General features: G+C 47.2%; 1 protein-coding gene across 1 annotated transcript; it reads left to right on the top strand.

Annotated features, from left to right (window-relative positions):
* Positions 1–10,917: 10,917 nt before the first annotated feature.
* Positions 10,918–15,143, top strand: LOC122938515. The gene is made up of 4 exons (XM_044294067.1): positions 10,918–10,955; positions 12,481–12,676; positions 12,971–13,065; positions 13,504–15,143. Exons 2-4 carry the CDS (start codon positions 12,493–12,495, stop codon positions 14,581–14,583), a joined length of 1,359 nt encoding a protein of 452 aa, XP_044150002.1. The 5' UTR covers positions 10,918–10,955; positions 12,481–12,492; the 3' UTR covers positions 14,584–15,143.
* Positions 15,144–18,293: the final 3,150 nt, after the last annotated feature.

Here is an 18,293-nt window from a genome sequence, read left to right as displayed (position 1 = left end):
ACGACGGAGGAGCGCGGAAGCGACTGCTTCTGCGACACAGCGGAGGTAAGAAAGTATGGCACTGTGACTGGAATCTAATTAAACGACTGGAAGAGTAGATGGGCCCAGAAGTTATCCACCGGAGGCACGCTCCCACCCGAGGCAGGAGAGGGCAGGACACACTCCGAATACCTAGGAGATAAGAAGGCAGAATTAAAATATTATAATATTATAACACTACAAATATAACTATGGGAGACTCCAGTAAGGAGTCTAGCCTGTCCTGGAGTCCACAGGACAATAAAAAAGCTACCCCGTCCAGTTAGGGGCCGGGTTATATGGGGTAGGGGCTTAAAGGGCTTCTGTCACCCCACTAAAGTGATTTTTTTTTTTTGCGCTAGTGAAATTAGTTATATTGCGATATATGACAATATAATTGTGTTACTTACTTTGATCCAGCAGTTTCTGCAAAAAACGAAGTTTTAATATATGTAAATTCGGTCTCTACCAGCAAGTAGGGCGGCTACTTGCTGGTAGCTGCTGCAGAAATCCGCCCCCTCGTCGTGTTGATTGACAGGGCCAGCCGGGATCTCCTCCTCCGGCCAGCCCTGTCGGCATTTCAAAAATCGCGCGCCTGTGTTGATTCGGCGCAGGCGCTCTGAGATGAGGAGGCTCGTCTCCTCAGCACTCCCTCAGTGCGCCTGCGCCGATGACGTCTTCTTGTCATCGGCGCAGGCGCACTGAGGGAGTGCTGAGGAGACGAGCCTCCTCATCTCAGAGCGCCTGCGCCGAATCAACACAGGCGCGCGATTTTTGAAATGCCGACAGGGCTGGCCGGAGGAGGAGATCCCGGCTGGCCCTGTCAATCAACACGACGAGGGGGCGGATTTCTGCAGCAGCTACCAGCAAGTAGCCGCCCTACTTGCTGGTAGAGACCGAATTTACATATATTAAAACTTCGTTTTTTGCAGAAACTGCTGGATCAAAGTAAGTAACACAATTATATTGTCATATATCGCAATATAACTAATTTCACTAGCCCAAAAAAAAAAAATCACTTTAGTGGGGTGACAGAAGCCCTTTAATTAGTTAATTACTAATTAGGATACTTAGGCAGAAATTTTTTGTTCATTTAAAATTCCGCCTGTCCTGACCAGCTTCACAGGGGCAAATACCCCACTTGTGCTGCTGGTTAGGATGAAAGGGAAGTCCAGATATATGACATCCATTGATTCGCCGCTGTCAAGTCTAGAACTTATCTCCTCATAGAAACTGATTAAATTAGGTTGACATGACCGATCCCTCATGAAGCCATGCCGATATGGCGTTATTTGCCTATTTCCGTTGAGATGCTCTAACATAGCATCTCTTAGAAAACCTTCAAACTGTTTATCCACGACAGATGTTAAACTTACCGGCCTATAGTTTCCAGGCTCTGTTTTTGGACCCTTTTTGATTATTGCCACCACATTTGCCATGCGCCAATCCTGTGGGACATTCCCTGTCAATATAGAATCTGCAAATATCAGAAATAAGGGTCTGGCTATGACATTACTTAATTCCCTTAGGATACGGGGGTGTATGCCATCTGGTCCTGGCGATTTGTCTATTTTAATCTTTTTAAGTCGCTGATGTACTTCTTCATGGGTCAGACAGGACACTTTAATGGGGAATTTACTTTTACATTCTGCATTTCATCTGAGAAATGTAGATAGATGTAGCAACCCCTACACTGCCGGTCTATATAGATGTAGTAACCCCTACACTGCTGGTCTGTATAGATGTAGTAACCCCTACACTGCCGGTCTGTATAGATGTAGTAACCCCTACACTGCCGGTCTGTATAGATGTAGTAACCCCTACACTGCCGGTCTGTATAGATGTAGTAACCCCTACACTGCCGGTCTGTATAGATGTAGCAACCCCTACACTGCCGGTCTATATAGATGTAGTAACCCCTACACTGCCGGTCTGTATAGATGTAGTAACCCCTACACTGCCGGTCTGTATAGATGTAGTAACCCCTACACTGCTGGTCTGTATAGATGTAGTAACCCCTACACTGCCGGTCTGTATAGATGTAGTAACCCCTACACTGCCGGTCTGTATAGATGTAGTAACCCCTACACTGCCGGTCTATATAGATGTAGTAACCCCTACACTGCCGGTCTGTATAGATGTAGTAACCCCTACACTGCCGGTCTGTATAGATGTAGTAACCCCTACACTGCTGGTCTGTATAGATGTAGTAACCCCTACACTGCCGGTCTGTATAGATGTAGTAACCCCTACACTGCCGGTCTATATAGATGTAGTAACCCCTATACTGCCGGTCTGTATAGATGTAGTAATCCCTACACTGCCGGACTACATAGATGTAGTAACCCTTACATTGCCGGTCTACATAGATGTAGTAACCCCTACACTGCTGGTCTGTATAGATGTAGTAACCTTTACATTGCCGGTCTATATAGATGTAGTAACCCCTACACTGCCGGTCTGTATAGATGTAGTAACCCCTACACTGCTGTACTACATAGATGTAGTAACCCTTACATTGCCGGTCTATATAGATGTAGTAACCCCTACACTGCTGGTCTGTATAGATGTAGTAACCTTTACATTGCCGGTCTATAAAGATGTAGTAACCCCTACACTTCCGGTCTATATAGATGTAGTAACCCTTACATTGCCGGTCTATATAGATGTAGTAACCCCTGCACTGCCGGTCTGTATAGATGTAGTAACCCCTACACTTCCGGTCTATATAGATGTAGTAACCCTTACATTGCCAGTCTATATAGATGTAGTAACCCCTACACTGCTGTACTACATAGATGTAGTAACCCTTACATTGCCGGTCTATATAGATGTAGTAACTCCTACACTGCTGGTCTGTATAGATGTAGTAACCTTTACATTGCCGGTCTATAAAGATGTAGTAACCCCTACACTTCCGGTCTATATAGATGTAGTAACCCTTACATTGCCGGTCTATATAGATGTAGTAACCCCTGCACTGCCGGTCTGTATAGATGTAGTAACCCCTACACTTCCGGTCTATATAGATGTAGTAACCCTTACATTGCCAGTCTATATAGATGTAGTAACCCCTGCACTGCCGGTCTATATAGATGTAGTAACCCTTACATTGCCGGTCTATATAGATGTAGTAACCCCATACACTGCCGGTCTATATAGATGTAGTAACCCTTACATTGCCGGTCTATATAGATGTAGTAACCCCTGCACTGCCGGTCTGTATAGATGTAGTAACCCCTGCACTGCCGGTCTGTATAGATGTAGTAACCCCATACACTGCCGGTCTATATAGATGTAGTAACCCCTACACTTCCGGTCTATATAGATGTAGTAACCCTTACATTGCCGGTCTATATAGATGTAGTAACCCCTACACTGCCGGTCTATATAGATGTAGTCACTCCTGCACGTCCCCCTGTGTCTGAGGGCAGCGCCCGTGTCACATACTGGGGTCCTGGTCTCTATATAACGGAGACTACAATACACAAAATGCAACTATACGGCTATAACTCTCAGTATGACTGCCCATTGACCAGCTATATACTACCCCGCGTCCTGTGTATACTACCGTGTCCTCTATATACTGCCATGTGTTCTGTATATACTGCCCTGTGTCCTATATACTGTCTTGTATCCTCAATATACTGCCCTGTATATACTGCCGCGACCTCTATATCCTGCCCTGTGTCCTGTATATACTGTTCTCTATATACTGTCCAGTATATACTGTTCTCTATATACCGTCGTATATATAATGCCCTGTGTCCTGTATATACTGTTCTCTATATACTGTCCTGTGTCCTGTATATACTCTTCTCTATATACTGTTCTCTATATACTGCCATGTGTCCTGTATATACTGTTCTCTATATACCGTCCTGTGTCCTGTATATACTCTTCTCTATATACTGTTCTCTATATACTGCCATGTGTCCCTATATACTGTTCTCTATATACCGTCCTGTATATACTGCCCTGTGTCCCTATATACTGTTCTCTATATACTGCCCTGTGTCATGTGTATATACTGTCCTCTATATACTGTTCTCTATATACTGCCATGTGTCCTGTATATACTGTTCTCTTTATACCGTCCTGTATATACTGTTCTCTATATACTGCCCTGTCCTGTATATACTGTTCTCTAGATACTGTCCTGTATATACTGCCCTGTGTCCTGTATATACTGTTCTCTATATACCGTCCTGTATATACCGCCCTGTGTCCTGTATATACTGTTCTCTATATCCTGCCCTGTGTCCTGTATATACTGTTCTCTATATACTGCCCTGTGTCCTGTATATACTGTTCTGTATATACTGTTCTCTATATACTGCCCAGTGTCCTGTATATACTGTTCTCTATATACTGCCCAGTGTCCTGTATATACTGTTCTCTATATACTGCCCAGTGTCCTGTATATACTGTTCTCTTTCCCTTATCGTCCTCGGCAGCACAGAATGGGTTAACGTCGACCTCTTTAGTTTCCTAGGACCGCCCACCTAGATTTAAACAATCAAACAATTAGTCAATCACATAATCAGTACACCTATAAGGTCTGGTGAATGCAACTGCCCCTTGTATTTTTTTTATGTCCTCATGTCTGAGGAATCTGCCCACCTGTCTGGTGTGGTGAAGATCGGCCATCTATGCCGTGGGGTGTGTCCCAGGCTCCAGGCCAAGTGTCCAGCAGTGCCACGGGTGTGTCCTTGGCGCTGGCACTATGCCGCATCCACGATGTGCGCACCGGCAGGAGGGATCCGTTGCGGTCTGATAGCCGCTACCCTGCCGAAGATTTGCGCATGTGCGCCCGACGCCCGGCACCTAACTCCCCAGCGTGTGCGCCCGGCGCCTGGCGCTTAACATCCCCAGCATGCCTCTAGGATCGGAGGCCGCCGCACTTCCGGGTTCGGGCAGCGTCTGACGTCATCAGTCAGCGCGCCCTCTGGGGGCCAATAGGAAGCCGCAGGAGCGGCTGACGTCACCAGGCGGCGTCCAGGGCGCCAGATTCGAATATTTAAAGTGGATGCAGGCTGGAGCAAGCTGCCATAAGTGCCTGGCAGCCGAGCTCCTGTGAACTTAAGGTATTGTGTCAGCTGGGTCCCTTCTGACAGAGATCACCTTGCTGTTCTGCTCATTTGTATGTCTGTTTTGTCTGTTCCAGATGTCTGGGCTTCCTGGTTCAGGGAGAAAGAAGTCTAAGAAGCACAGACACAGATATTGCCTGTCATGTGAGCAGCCCCTACCTGATGAGCAGCGAGAGGACTACTGTGACAACTGTACGGCGGCGGATTCCGTCCATTCTCATAGATCGTCTGGATCCAAGAGGTCTAGGAGGAAGCAGTCCCGCTGCATTTCTTGCATTCAGCCCTTACCTGAGGATTCGCGGTCCAATATCTGCGCTTCCTGTACTCAGCCGGAGGTCGAGTCTGACGCAGAGTCCAGAAGGCTAATGAGCCTCTTTAAGTCCTTTCTGACAAAGCAGAAACAGAAGGCCAAAAAGAGAAAGCGCGATCCTGTCTCCTCATCCTCTGACGAGTCTCTGACGGCTGAGAGCGAATATTCAGACTCCGATTGGGAAGTCTCTAAAATGGAGGAAAATTTCCTTTTTGATAGGAAGAATGCGAATCGCTTAATTAGAGAAGTAAAGGGAATAATGGAGACTAAGGAAGACCCTGTCGCTGCACAGGACAAGGAGAGTCTCTTCTATTTTCCAAAGAAAAAAGCTTCAGTCCTCCCAAGCCATCCAGTGCTGGACTCCATATTCCAGAAGGAATGTAAAGGTCCCCTGAAAAAGATGGATCCTGGCTCAAGATTCCGCTCGGTCTATAAAATCGACTCCTCTGAGTCCTCAAGCTTGGAGGCTCCCTCCAGAGTTGATCCTGCGGTAACAAGGCTGGCTAAAAGGTCCTTTTTTCCTGCAGATGACTCCGCGTTGCTGAGGGATCCGATGGACAGAAAAGCGGATAACTTGTTAAAGAGGCTGCATTCTTACTTGGCCACGTTAAGTAAGGCAGCCATGGCCGCAGTACCAGTGGCTCGGGCCCTCAGAATCTGGCTAAGTCACCTAGGAAGGGACATTGAGGACGGAGTCTCCAGAGAAGACCTGCTTCTTCAACTGCCGTCCCTTAAAATGGCCGCTGAATTTTTGTGCGACTTTCCAGTGGATTCGCTGAGATTCCTGGCTAAAGATATGGCTCTCTCAAATTCAATAAGAAGAACCTTGTGGCTCAAGCTATGGGCAGGAGATGTTGCCTCTAAGACCAACCTCTGTGCTTTACCCTTTGAGCCTGGGAGATTGTTCGGCTCTCAGCTAGACAAGCTGTTAGAATCCAATTCGGATGAGAAATCCCTGAAGTTCCCTCAGTTTAAGACCAAGAATCGTCCGAGGAGTTTTCGTCCCTTTAACAGGCAGCCTTACCGCAGAACAGGCTATCGCGGGCGATCTAGCAGAGGCCGGTCAGACAGAAGAATCCTTCCCAGTTCGTCTGAAAAAGCGAGAGGAAAGGAAGACATCAGTAAGAACTCCAAGACTGATTTCTGATGTCGAAAGCCAGTCTGTAGGAGGGCGCTTATCCTACTTCTACAACAACTGGGAGAGAATCACTACAGACAAATGGGTTCTGGATCTCGTAAGAGACGGATACTCGCTAGAGTTTCTTCATCAGCCAAGAAGCAGATTTCTGTATCAAAGAGAAGACCCTCGTATAGATCACCTTGTGGACCAATTTCTAAAGAAAGGAGCTTTAGAACGGGTACCAAGAGGTCAAGAAAAAAAGGGAGTCTACTCCAGGTTGTTTCTAGTCCCAAAAGCAAGCGGGGATTGGCGTCTCGTTATAGACCTCAGATACCTGAATCATTTTCTGAAAAAAATCAATTTCAAGATGGAAACATTAAGATCGGTGGTGTCCACTCTTCAGCGAGATCAGTTCATGGCCTCCCTGGACCTGGAGGACGCCTACCTGCATGTACCCATAAGAGCTTCCTCAAGGAAATTCCTAAGAGTAGCCGTCAGGAGAGCAGGGAGAATCCTGCACTTTCAATTCAAAGCATTGCCCTTCGGGCTGACATCCGCGCCCAGAATCTTTACCAAGATATCAGTGGTGGCTGCAGTACATCTACGCTTACAGGCCATTCAAGTCTACCCTTACTTGGACGACTGGCTAGTGGCAGCAGCAACGGAGGAACAGCTACAACTTCATCTCCGTACAGTCATCTCTCTTCTCCAGTCCCTCGGTTTCATAATGAGTTGGAAGAAATCTCAGCTCTCCCCTACGACGTCAAAAAGATTCTTGGGGATGGTGATAGACACCCGCTGCATGAAGGTTTTCCTTCCTTCAGACAAGAGTCAGAAGATCAGAGAGGAAGTGAGAACCTTAAGAGCCATTCACAAGCCATCTGTACGCAGAGTGATGAAGACCTTGGGTCATCTGACTTCTACCATAGATGCAGTCCCCTGGGCGAAGATCCATATGCGACACCTTCAATGGAATATGATACAGGCAAGACGCACCAGTCATTGCGACTTGGAGAGAAGAGTCAGCCTGAGACCATCCGTTATTCAGAGTCTGGACTGGTGGTTGCAGACGGAGAAGCTCACAGTGGGGAAATCATTTCAGTATCTGTCACCGATGGTAATCACCACGGATGCGTCAGCCAGAGGCTGGGGAGCTCATGTACAGAACAGATGGATCCAAGGGAAGTGGTCTCCCCAGGATCTGCAACAGTCCTCGAACTTCAAGGAGATGAAGGCTGTTCTGGAATCGCTGGTCCATTTTCAGACTCTCCTGGAAGGAAAATCGGTGCTGGTTCGCTCAGACAACCTCTCCACTGTGTTCTACCTGAACAAACAGGGAGGAACGAGGAGCCCGTCCTTAATGAAGTTATGCAAACGGATTTTCACCTGGGCAGAATCACATCTTTTGCGATTAAGAGCGATTCATATAAGAGGCTGTTACAATATACAAGCGGATCGTCTGAGTCGGATGACAGTCAGTCCGAGCGAGTAGGGTTTGAATCCGATTTACTTCAAGCAAATCATAGCCAGATGGGGTTGTCCAACCTGGGATCTGATGGCCTCCAGACAAAATCAGAAACTCCAGAAGTTCTGTTCCCTGAGCAAGCACGACGGGCCGACAGTGGTAGACGCCTTCTCGATGTCTTGGAGTCACCTATTCGTCTACCTATTTCCGCCAGTACCCCTCATACCGAGGGTTCTACAGAAGATTGCGGTAGAAAGACCCAAAGTAATATTGATAGCACCATTTTGGCCCCGGAGGTCATGGTTTCCTCTTCTTCTCCAGCTGTCCGAAGGGAACTATTGGAAGCTTCCATGTGCTCCCGACCTTCTCCTCCAGCAGGGTCTATTCCATCAGAACCTAGACCGGTTACACCTCACGGCCTGGATGTTGAGAGAAGCAGATTAGAAGAAGAGGGCCTACCAGCTTCGGTCATTGACACACTAATGAATTCCCGCAAGCGTTCTACCAACGTGAAATATGCCAAAGTATTGGGAAAATTCCGGTCTTGGTTGTCTGGGAAAGGATATGCGGAAATAACCATCTCCAGTATTCTTCAGTTCCTTCAAGAAGGATTTGATATGGGCTTGAAGCCGAATACCTTAAAATCCCAGATGACTGCCATTAATATCTTGACAGAGAATAAATATCTATTCCATCCTCTGATAGTCAGATTCTTCAAGGCCTTGAAGAGGCTGAGACCAGTGGTGCTCGAACCATTTCCTGTGTGGGACCTATCCCTAGTACTAAGGGGACTCACAAAGCCACCCTTTGAACCGTTGGAACAGGTGGACATCAGATATCTCTCCTGCAAAGTCCTGTTTCTTGTAGCCATTACTTCGGCGAAAAGATTGGGGGAACTACGAGCGTTATCTTCCAGACATCCGTATGTACGAATCCTTCCCGATGGGATATTGATTAGAACTATGCCTTCTTTTCAACCAAAGGTTCCTTCCACTATGAATATTAATAGGGAAACCTTCTTGCCTACATTTTTTCCAAATCCGGCGGATGAAGAACAGGAGCAGTTACATATGCTGGATGTAAAGAGAGCAGTGGAAACATATTTGCGAAGAACGGAAGAGTTCCGGTTAGACGAAAGTCTTTTTTTGCTTTATTCTGGACCGAGAAGAGGGCGAACGCCATCCAAGGATTCACTCGCCCGGTGGATAAAGAACACCATCACAGAAACCTACTTGTTAGAGGGGGAAACTCCACCACTTTCCATCAAGGCTCATTCCACAAGATCGACAGCAGCCTCTTGGGCGGAATATGGACAGGTGTCTATACAAGAAATCTGCAGCGCAGCCTCCTGGTCCACTCCTTCCACCTTCGCAAAGCATTATCGCCTCGACATCGAGTCCAGGAGCTCAGCCTTTGGCACAGGCATTCTAAGTTCAGCTTCAGTATAATCCCCCCCTTTGGAATCTATAAAAATCCCATTCTGTGCTGCCGAGGACGATAAGGGAAAGTAGAAAATTGGTACCTGGAATTTTACTTTCCTTGAGTCCGAAGGCAGCACAGGCAGCACAGGCAGCACAGGCAGCACAGGCAGCACAGGCGTACCCTCCCCGATAAACTGTATTCTGTTCTGCAACTGTGTGGATCTATTTTTTAATACAAGGGGCAGTTGCATTCACCAGACCTTATAGGTGTACTGATTATGTGATTGACTAATTGTTTGATTGTTTAAATCTAGGTGGGCGGTCCTAGGAAACTAAAGAGGTCAACGTTAACCCATTCTGTGCTGCCTTCGGACTCAAGGAAAGTAAAATTCCAGGTACCAATTTTCTACTATATCCTGCCCTGTGTCCTGTATATACTGCTCTCTATATACTGCCCTGTGTCCTGTATATACTGTTCTCTATATCCTGCCCTGTGTCCTGTATATACTGTTCTCTATATCCTGCCCTGTATATACTGTTCTCTATATCCTGCCCTGTGTCCTGTATATACTGTTCTCTATATACTGCCATGTGTCCTGTATATACTGTTCTCTATATCCTGCCCTGTGTCCTGTATATACTGTTCTCTATATCCTGCCCTGTATATACTGTTCTCTATATCCTGCCCTGTGTCCTGTATATACTGTTCTCTATATCCTGTCCTGTGTCCTGTATATACTGTTCTCTATATACTGCCCTGTGTCCTGTATATACTGTTCTCTATATACTGCCCTGTATATACTGTTCTCTATATACTGCCCTGTGTCCTGTATATACTGTTCTCTATATACGGCCCTGTGTCCTGTATATACTGTTCTCTATATACTGCCATGTGTCCTGTATATACTGCTCTCTATATACTGCCCTGTGTCCTGTATATACTGTTCTCTATATCCTGCCCTGTGTCCTGTATATACTGTTCTCTATATCCTGCCCTGTGTCCTGTATATACTGTTCTCTATATCCTGCCCTGTGTCCTGTATATACTGTTCTCTATATACTGTTCTCTATATACTGCCATGTGTCCTGTATATACTGTTCTCTATATACTGTTCTCTATATACTGCCCTGTGTCCTGTATACACTGTTCTCTATATACTGCCCTGTGTCCTGTATATACTGTTCTCTATATACTGTTCTCTATATACTGCCATGTGTCCTGTATATACTGCTCTCTATATACTGCCCTGTGTCCTGTATATACTGTTCTCTATATACTGCCCTGTGTCCTGTATATACTGTTCTCTATATACTGCCATGTGTCCTGTATATACTGCTCTCTATATCCTGCCCTGTGTCCTGTATATACTGTTCTCTATATCCTGCCCTGTGTCCTGTATAAACCACTCACTATATACTGGGGGCGTGCAGTCAGTTGCAATGTGGGCGGGAACTTTCTGTTGGAACTTTCACTTTCGCTTCTTGGAGTCAGAAGCCACCTCTGGAGGCAGCGCGCCTGGAACCCGCTGAGGTGAGGGGCGCCCGGGCGGTTCTCAGGGACACAGAACGCCGTCCACACTGCAGCCGCTGTTTTACCGCCGTCCTGTGATTATCTAAAACGTGCAACCGGAAGATGAAGGGTTAAAGGCCCGTAGAAGGCCCCTATAGACACAGTGGTAGCTGTTACCAGCCAATCAGCGAGCGGGACACTCAGAGCAGGTAACGGCTGAGCTACTGGTTACCAGGCAACGGCCGAGTGGTGCAAGTAACCCCTGCACTGCCGGCCTGTATAGATGTAGTAACCCCTACACTGCCGGTCTGTATAGATGTAGTAACCCTTACACTGCTGGTCTGTATAGATGTAGTAACCCTTACACTGCTGGTCTGTATAGATGTAGTAACCCCTACACTGCTGGTCTGTATAGATGTAGTAACCCCCGCACTGCCGGCCTGTATAGATGTAGTAACCCCTACACTGCTGGTCTGTATAGATGTAGTAACCCCTGCACTGCCGGCCTGTATAGATGTAGTAACCCCTGCACTGCCGATCTGTATAGATGTAGTAACCCCTGCACTGCCGGTCTGTATAGATGTAGTAACCCTTACACTGCCGGTCTGTACAGATGTAGTAACCCTTACACTGCTGGTCTGTATAGATGTAGTAACCCTTACACTGCTGGTCTGTATAGATGTAGTAACCCCCGCACTGCCGGCCTGTATAGATGTAGTAACCCCTACACTGCTGGTCTGTATAGATGTAGCAACCCCTGCACTGCCGGCCTGTATAGATGTAGTAACCCCTACACTGCCGGTCTGTATAGATGTAGTAACCCTTACACTGCCGGTCTGTACAGATGTAGTAACCCTTACACTGCTGGTCTGTATAGATGTAGTAACCCTTGCACTGCTGGTCTGTATAGATGTAGTAACCCCTGCACTGCTGGTCTGTATAGATGTAGTAACCCTTACACTGCTGGTCTGTATAGATGTAGTAACCCCTGCACTGCCGGTCTGTATAGATGTAGTAACCCTTACACTGCCGGTCTGTATAGATGTAGTAACCCCCGCACTGCCGGTCTGTATAGATGTAGTAACCCCCGCACTGCCGGTCTGTATAGATGTAGTAACCCCTGCACTGCCGGTCTGTATAGATGTAGTAACCCCTGCACTGCCGGTCTGTATAGATGTAGTAACCCCCGCACTGCCGGTCTGTATAGATGTAGTAACCCCCGCACTGCCGGTCTGTATAGATGTAGTAACCCCCGCACTGCCGGTCTGTATAGATGTAGTAACCCCTGCACTGCCGGTCTGTATAGATGTAGTAACCCCCGCACTGCCGGTCTGTATAGATGTAGTAACCCCCGCACTGCCGGTCTGTATAGATGTAGTAACCCCGGCACTGCCGGTCTGTATAGATGTAGTAACCCCCGCACTGCCGGTCTGTATAGATGTAGTAACCCCGGCACTGCCGGTCTGTATAGATGTAGTAACCCCTGCACTGCCGGTCTGTATGGTCCATGCTTGGTCTAGTCTTCTGTTATCTCTTTTCGGACTAGTCCGCCGCCGCCATGGCTGACAGACGAGTGATAGAAGTGTCCGGCCTCCCCCGCCGCCCGTACGATGACGATTTTATCAGAGATCAGCTTTTATTGCACTTCCTGCGACCGAGAAATGGGGGCGCATATGAAGTCGAGGTTCGATACCCCACGGGGGAGGAGGGCGTGGCCTCGCTGGTGTTTGAAGACGAGGAAGGTGATTTACTATCTGCTATTCTTTAGGTTTTGCGCATTGTACACAGCTCCCATGCAGACCTATGCGTCTCCATGGTAACAGACGACAAGCGACCCCCGTGTAGTCTGATCACGTGCTCCCTTTCCTCTGCCCCCGACTATATGGAAGATGACACTTCACCGGGATTGTCTGGCAGCGCATGGATCCGCGTCGGAGCTGTGTACACTAATGTTTTATCTTGTAGGTGGAGTTCCCCTTTAATTTGCAGCAGGTTATGAAGTGTTGGCGCACAAAGTAACGCACTTTTTATTATAGTGGCAAAGAGGATTCTGGGCAGGAAGCACTCCCTGGTAATAGAGGACTGTACCCACCCTCTGGAGGTGAGGCGCCCCCAGCCTCGCGGCTCACAGGTAGGTGATCAGTCAGCGCGGTCGTTCTCCGCACAGTCCGGCACTAGTCCCAGAGTCTGGAGGACTGTGACACCGCTCTACTCCGACTTCTGGTAAAATAGACTTTCTCATATACTTTTGTGTTTCAATTACTTGTTATTTTCTGCTTGCTGTCAATGAATGGAAACAATATAAATCCAGAGCTGAACCGCCTGCTCCTGCTCGATATAGTCATCAGCAGCAGTAATATATCTCTCCAGTCCTGAACCCTGGACTGATACATTGTAACAAACCCTCAGCTGTGTGATCAGGATCAGATCTATGAACAGCAAGCTGAGATCTTGGAAACAATAAGAAATTGGAACACAAAGTATTGGAAAGTTGCAGAACTTCATTAGCACGGGACTTGGCGATCGTCTTGTTTTTTTTTAACCCTTCACCTTCTGGCTTGCACCACAGTTTTCCATGCCCGTGAAGACTCTCCTGGACCTGTCGTATTTCAGCGATGTGCCAGAGGTGAAGCGGCTCCTGCTACAACATAAGCTTAGTGTATACTGTGAGCGCGATGTGGTCCTTGGCATCCAAGGGGAGTTCTGCGATTTGAAGAGATGTTGCCAGGACCTGTACAGGATCCTCTCTAGGGAGAAACCTAAACACAATTCACCTGCAGCAAGCGGAAATCGCTCAGAAGATAGGGGGCGACGAGCCCCCCAGAATCCGTCCACAACCCCAGACCGGAAGTCACCCTCATCATCCAGCGGAAGACGGCCCGAGGGCAGAGGACACTTGGCACAAGATGTCACAGAAGATAATCGCAACCGTCTTGGTAGCACAACCCAACATCCAAGGACGAGTCCTCAAAACTCGTCCCCAAAAGTAGCCAGACCGCCGACGCCAACGCGCATCCAGACCGCCGACGCCGCCACATTGCTGTCCCATACCTTCCATGTAGACCCTGCAGTCGTCAGATACCTAAGAACATGTCGACAAGACGCCATCGATCACTTTCTTAGACAACGCAATATCCAAATGAAATTCAGAAATCGCGACGGCTTTACCAGCATCACATTGACCCCCCAGACACCGGCGCAGCCAGAACTCTTCAAAGAGGCGTGTAATGACGCAATGAGGATGTTTGACGCTTATCACCGTGGTCTTCGGGAAGCAAACATTGAACTGCCGCGCGGCGCTGATGAGGAACTGATCCAGAGGTTGTTACTTGGGCGTGACATCTGTTCAGCGCCCGGCACCAACAACTCGCTGGATCTGATCGGCCCTCCCGAGAGGGTCCTGAGCTTTCTGCAGCAGTGGAAAGGAACCCAAGGCAAATGGCGGCAAGGTTTGGGCTCCCCAATAGTAGGCATAGACTTGGCGACAAAGAGCAAGGACGCAACACATCCCGCAGCGTCGGTTGGAAGGGTGAGCGGGCGAGAAGCCGGTCAGGAGGCCCAAGTCAGGGAAATAGAGAGCCGGCAAGATGGAGCAGGTTCTGGAAGAGGAAAGTCCTCGGGCAGTGAGACAAGAAAACCCTGGAAATGACAGCGTGTAGTCTCAGTATAGTGCGGGAGGTCCTCGCCCACAACCTGCCGCACCCCACAAGTGTTCAGCGAATTGGCCCCGTGGTATGTAAACATCGGGCCCCATCCGCAACAAAACCTTCACCAGATCACATTATATAGGAGTCAGCAGAGCTGAGTTTGCCAGGAACATATTGTAGCAGAGTAGTTATGGTAAGGGTCAGTTCAGGGCGGGCGATCCGTCCACATTACTCACGTGTGTCACGACCCGCGTGTGCGTTGTAACTCGTGCACACGGCTGTTGATTGGCCGTTCTGTGCATTGAGGACCGCAATTTGCGGTCCCCAATGCACGGGCAAAATCCGTGCGGATTCTGCAGACGGATGCGGACCCATTCAACTTGAATAGGTCCGTGGTCTGTCCGCACCGCAAAAAAGTAATCGCATACTTCAAATGTGCTCCGTATAATCAGAGTGAGAAATGATAAAATCGCTGTAGTCGTAGTCAGAGAATCCAACTGCAAATCATAAACTAACGTCTTATACAATGTATCTATAATACTTCAATAAATGATCACTTTATTATGAATGGCAACACATGTATCATAGCGAGAGGCACCGCATGATGGTGGTTGTAGTACGCTTCTGGGAGTACGCTTCCGGATGCCACAGGACTGGTTTACACGTTGATCTCAATAAATGAGAATATCATAAAAAAATGATTTATTTTAGTAATTAAATTCAAAAAGTGACTTCATATAATCTATACATTTGTATAATGAATCTATAGAATATATGAGGTCACTTACTGAAATAAATGCATTTTTTTTTATATTCTAATTTATTGATATACATTCTACAGCTCAGCAGACAGTATCACACAGGATAGGATTAGATACACAGCTCAGCAGACAGTATCACACAGGAGAGGATTAGATACACAGCTCAGCAGACAGTATCACACAGGATAGGATTAGATACACAGCTCAGCAGACAGTATCACACAGGATAGGATTAGATACACAGCTCAGCAGACAGTATTACACAGGATAGGATTAGATACACAGCTCAGCAGACAGTATTACACAGGATAGGATTAGATACACAGCTCAGCAGACAGTATCACACAGGATAGGATTAGATACACAGCTCAGCAGACAGTATTACACAGGATAGGATTAGATACACAGCTCAGCAGACAGTATTACACAGGATAGGATTAGATACACAGCTCAGCAGACAGTATCACACAGGATAGGATTAGATACACGGCTCAGCAGACTGTATCACACAGGGGAGGATTAGATACACAGCTCAGCAGACAGTATCACACGGGATAGGATTAGATACACAGCTCAGCAGACAGTATCACACAGGATAGGATTAGATACACAGCTCAGCAGACAGTATCACACAGGATAGATTAGATACACAGCTCAGCAGACAGTATCACACAGGATAGGATTAGATACACAGCTCAGCAGACAGTATCACACAGGATAGGATTAGATACACAGCTCAGCAGACAGTATCACACAGGATAGGATTAGATACACAGCTCAGCAGACAGTATCACACAGGATAGGATTAGATACACAGCTCAGCAGACAGTATCACACAGGATAGGATTAGATACACAGCTCAGCAGACAGTATCACACAGGATAGGATTAGATACACAGCTCAGCAGACAGTATCACACAGGATAGGATTAGATACACAGCTCAGCAGATCAGTATCACACAGGATAGGATTAGATACACAGCTCAGCAGACAGTATCACACAGGATAGGATTAGATACACAGCTCAGCAGACAGTATCACACAGGATAGGATTAGATACACAGCTCAGCAGACAGTATCACACAGGATAGGATTAGATACACAGCTCAGCAGACAGTATCACACAGGATAGGATTAGATACACAGCTCAGCAGACAGTATCACACAGGATAGGATTAGATACACAGCTCAGCAGACAGTATCACACAGGAGAGGATTAGATACACAGCTCAGCAGACAGTATCACACAGGAGAGGATTAGATACACAGCTCAGCAGACAGTATCACACAGGATAGGATTAGATACACAGCTCAGCAGACAGTATCACACGGGATAGGATTAGATACACAGCTCAGCAGACAGTATCACACGGGATAGGATTAGATACACAGCTCAGCAGACAGTATCACACGGGAGAGGATTAGATACACAGCTCAGCAGACAGTATCACACAGGATAGGATTAGATACACAGCTCAGCAGACAGTATCACACAGGATAGGATTAGATACACAGCTCAGCAGACAGTATCACACAGGATAGGATTAGATACACAGCTCAGCAGACAGTATCACACAGGATAGGATTAGATACACAGCTCAGCAGGCAGTATCACACAGGACAGGATTAGATACACAGCTCAGCAGGCAGTATCACACAGGATAGGATTAGATACACAGCTCAGCAGGCAGTATCACACAGGACAGGATTAGATACACAGCTCAGCAGGCAGTATCACACAGGATAGGATTAGATACACAGCTCAGCAGGCAGTATCACACAGGAGAGGATTAGATACACAGCTCAGCAGGCAGTATCACACAGGAGAGGATTAGATACACAGCTCAGCAGGCAGTATCACACAGGAGAGGATTAGATACACAGCTCAGCAGGCAGTATCACACAGGAAGGATTAGATACACAGCTCAGCAGCAGTATCACACAGGATAGGATTAGATACACAGCTCAGCAGGCAGTATCACACAGGATAGGATTAGATACACGGCTCAGCAGACAGTATCACACAGGATAGGATTAGATACACGGCTCAGCAGACAGTATCACACAGGATAGGATTAGATACACGGCTCAGCAGACAGTATCACACAGGATAGGATTAGATACACAGCTCAGCAGACAGTATCACACTGATAGGATTAGATACACGGCTCAGCAGACAGTATCACACAGGATAGGATTAGATACACGGCTCAGCAGACAGTATCACACAGGATAGGATTAGATACACGGCTCAGCAGACAGTATCACACAGGATAGGATTAGATACACGGCTCAGCAGACAGTATCACACAGGATAGGATTAGATACACGGCTCAGCAGACAGTATCACACAGGATAGGATTAGATACACGGCTCAGCAGACAGTATCACACAGGATAGGATTAGATACACGGCTCAGCAGACAGTATCACACAGGATAGGATTAGATACACAGCTCAGCAGACAGTATCACACAGGAGAGGATTAGATACACAGCTCAGCAGACAGTATCACACAGGATGGATTAGATACACAGCTCAGCAGACAGTATCACACAGGATAGGATTAGATACACAGCTCAGCAGACAGTATCACACAGGAGAGGATTAGATACACGCTCAGCAGACAGTATCACACAGGATAGGATTAGATACACAGCTCAGCAGACAGTATCACACAGATAGGATTAGATACACAGCTCAGCAGGACAGTATCACACAGGATAGGATTAGATACAGCTCAGCAGACAGTATCACACAGGATAGGATTAGATACACAGCTCAGCAGACAGTACACACAGGATAGGATTAGATACACAGCTCAGCAGAGTATCACACAGGATAGGATTAGATACACAGCTCAGCAGCAGTATCACACAGGATAGGATTAGATACACAGCTCAGCAGACAGTATCACACAGGATAGGATTAGATACACAGCTCAGCAGACAG

This window comes from Bufo gargarizans, chromosome 5, assembly GCF_014858855.1.
Source record: "Bufo gargarizans isolate SCDJY-AF-19 chromosome 5, ASM1485885v1, whole genome shotgun sequence".
NCBI lineage: Eukaryota > Metazoa > Chordata > Amphibia > Anura > Bufonidae > Bufo > Bufo gargarizans.
The sequence above is the reverse complement of the archived record's forward strand: the minus strand, read 5'-3'. Positions and strand labels throughout refer to the sequence as shown.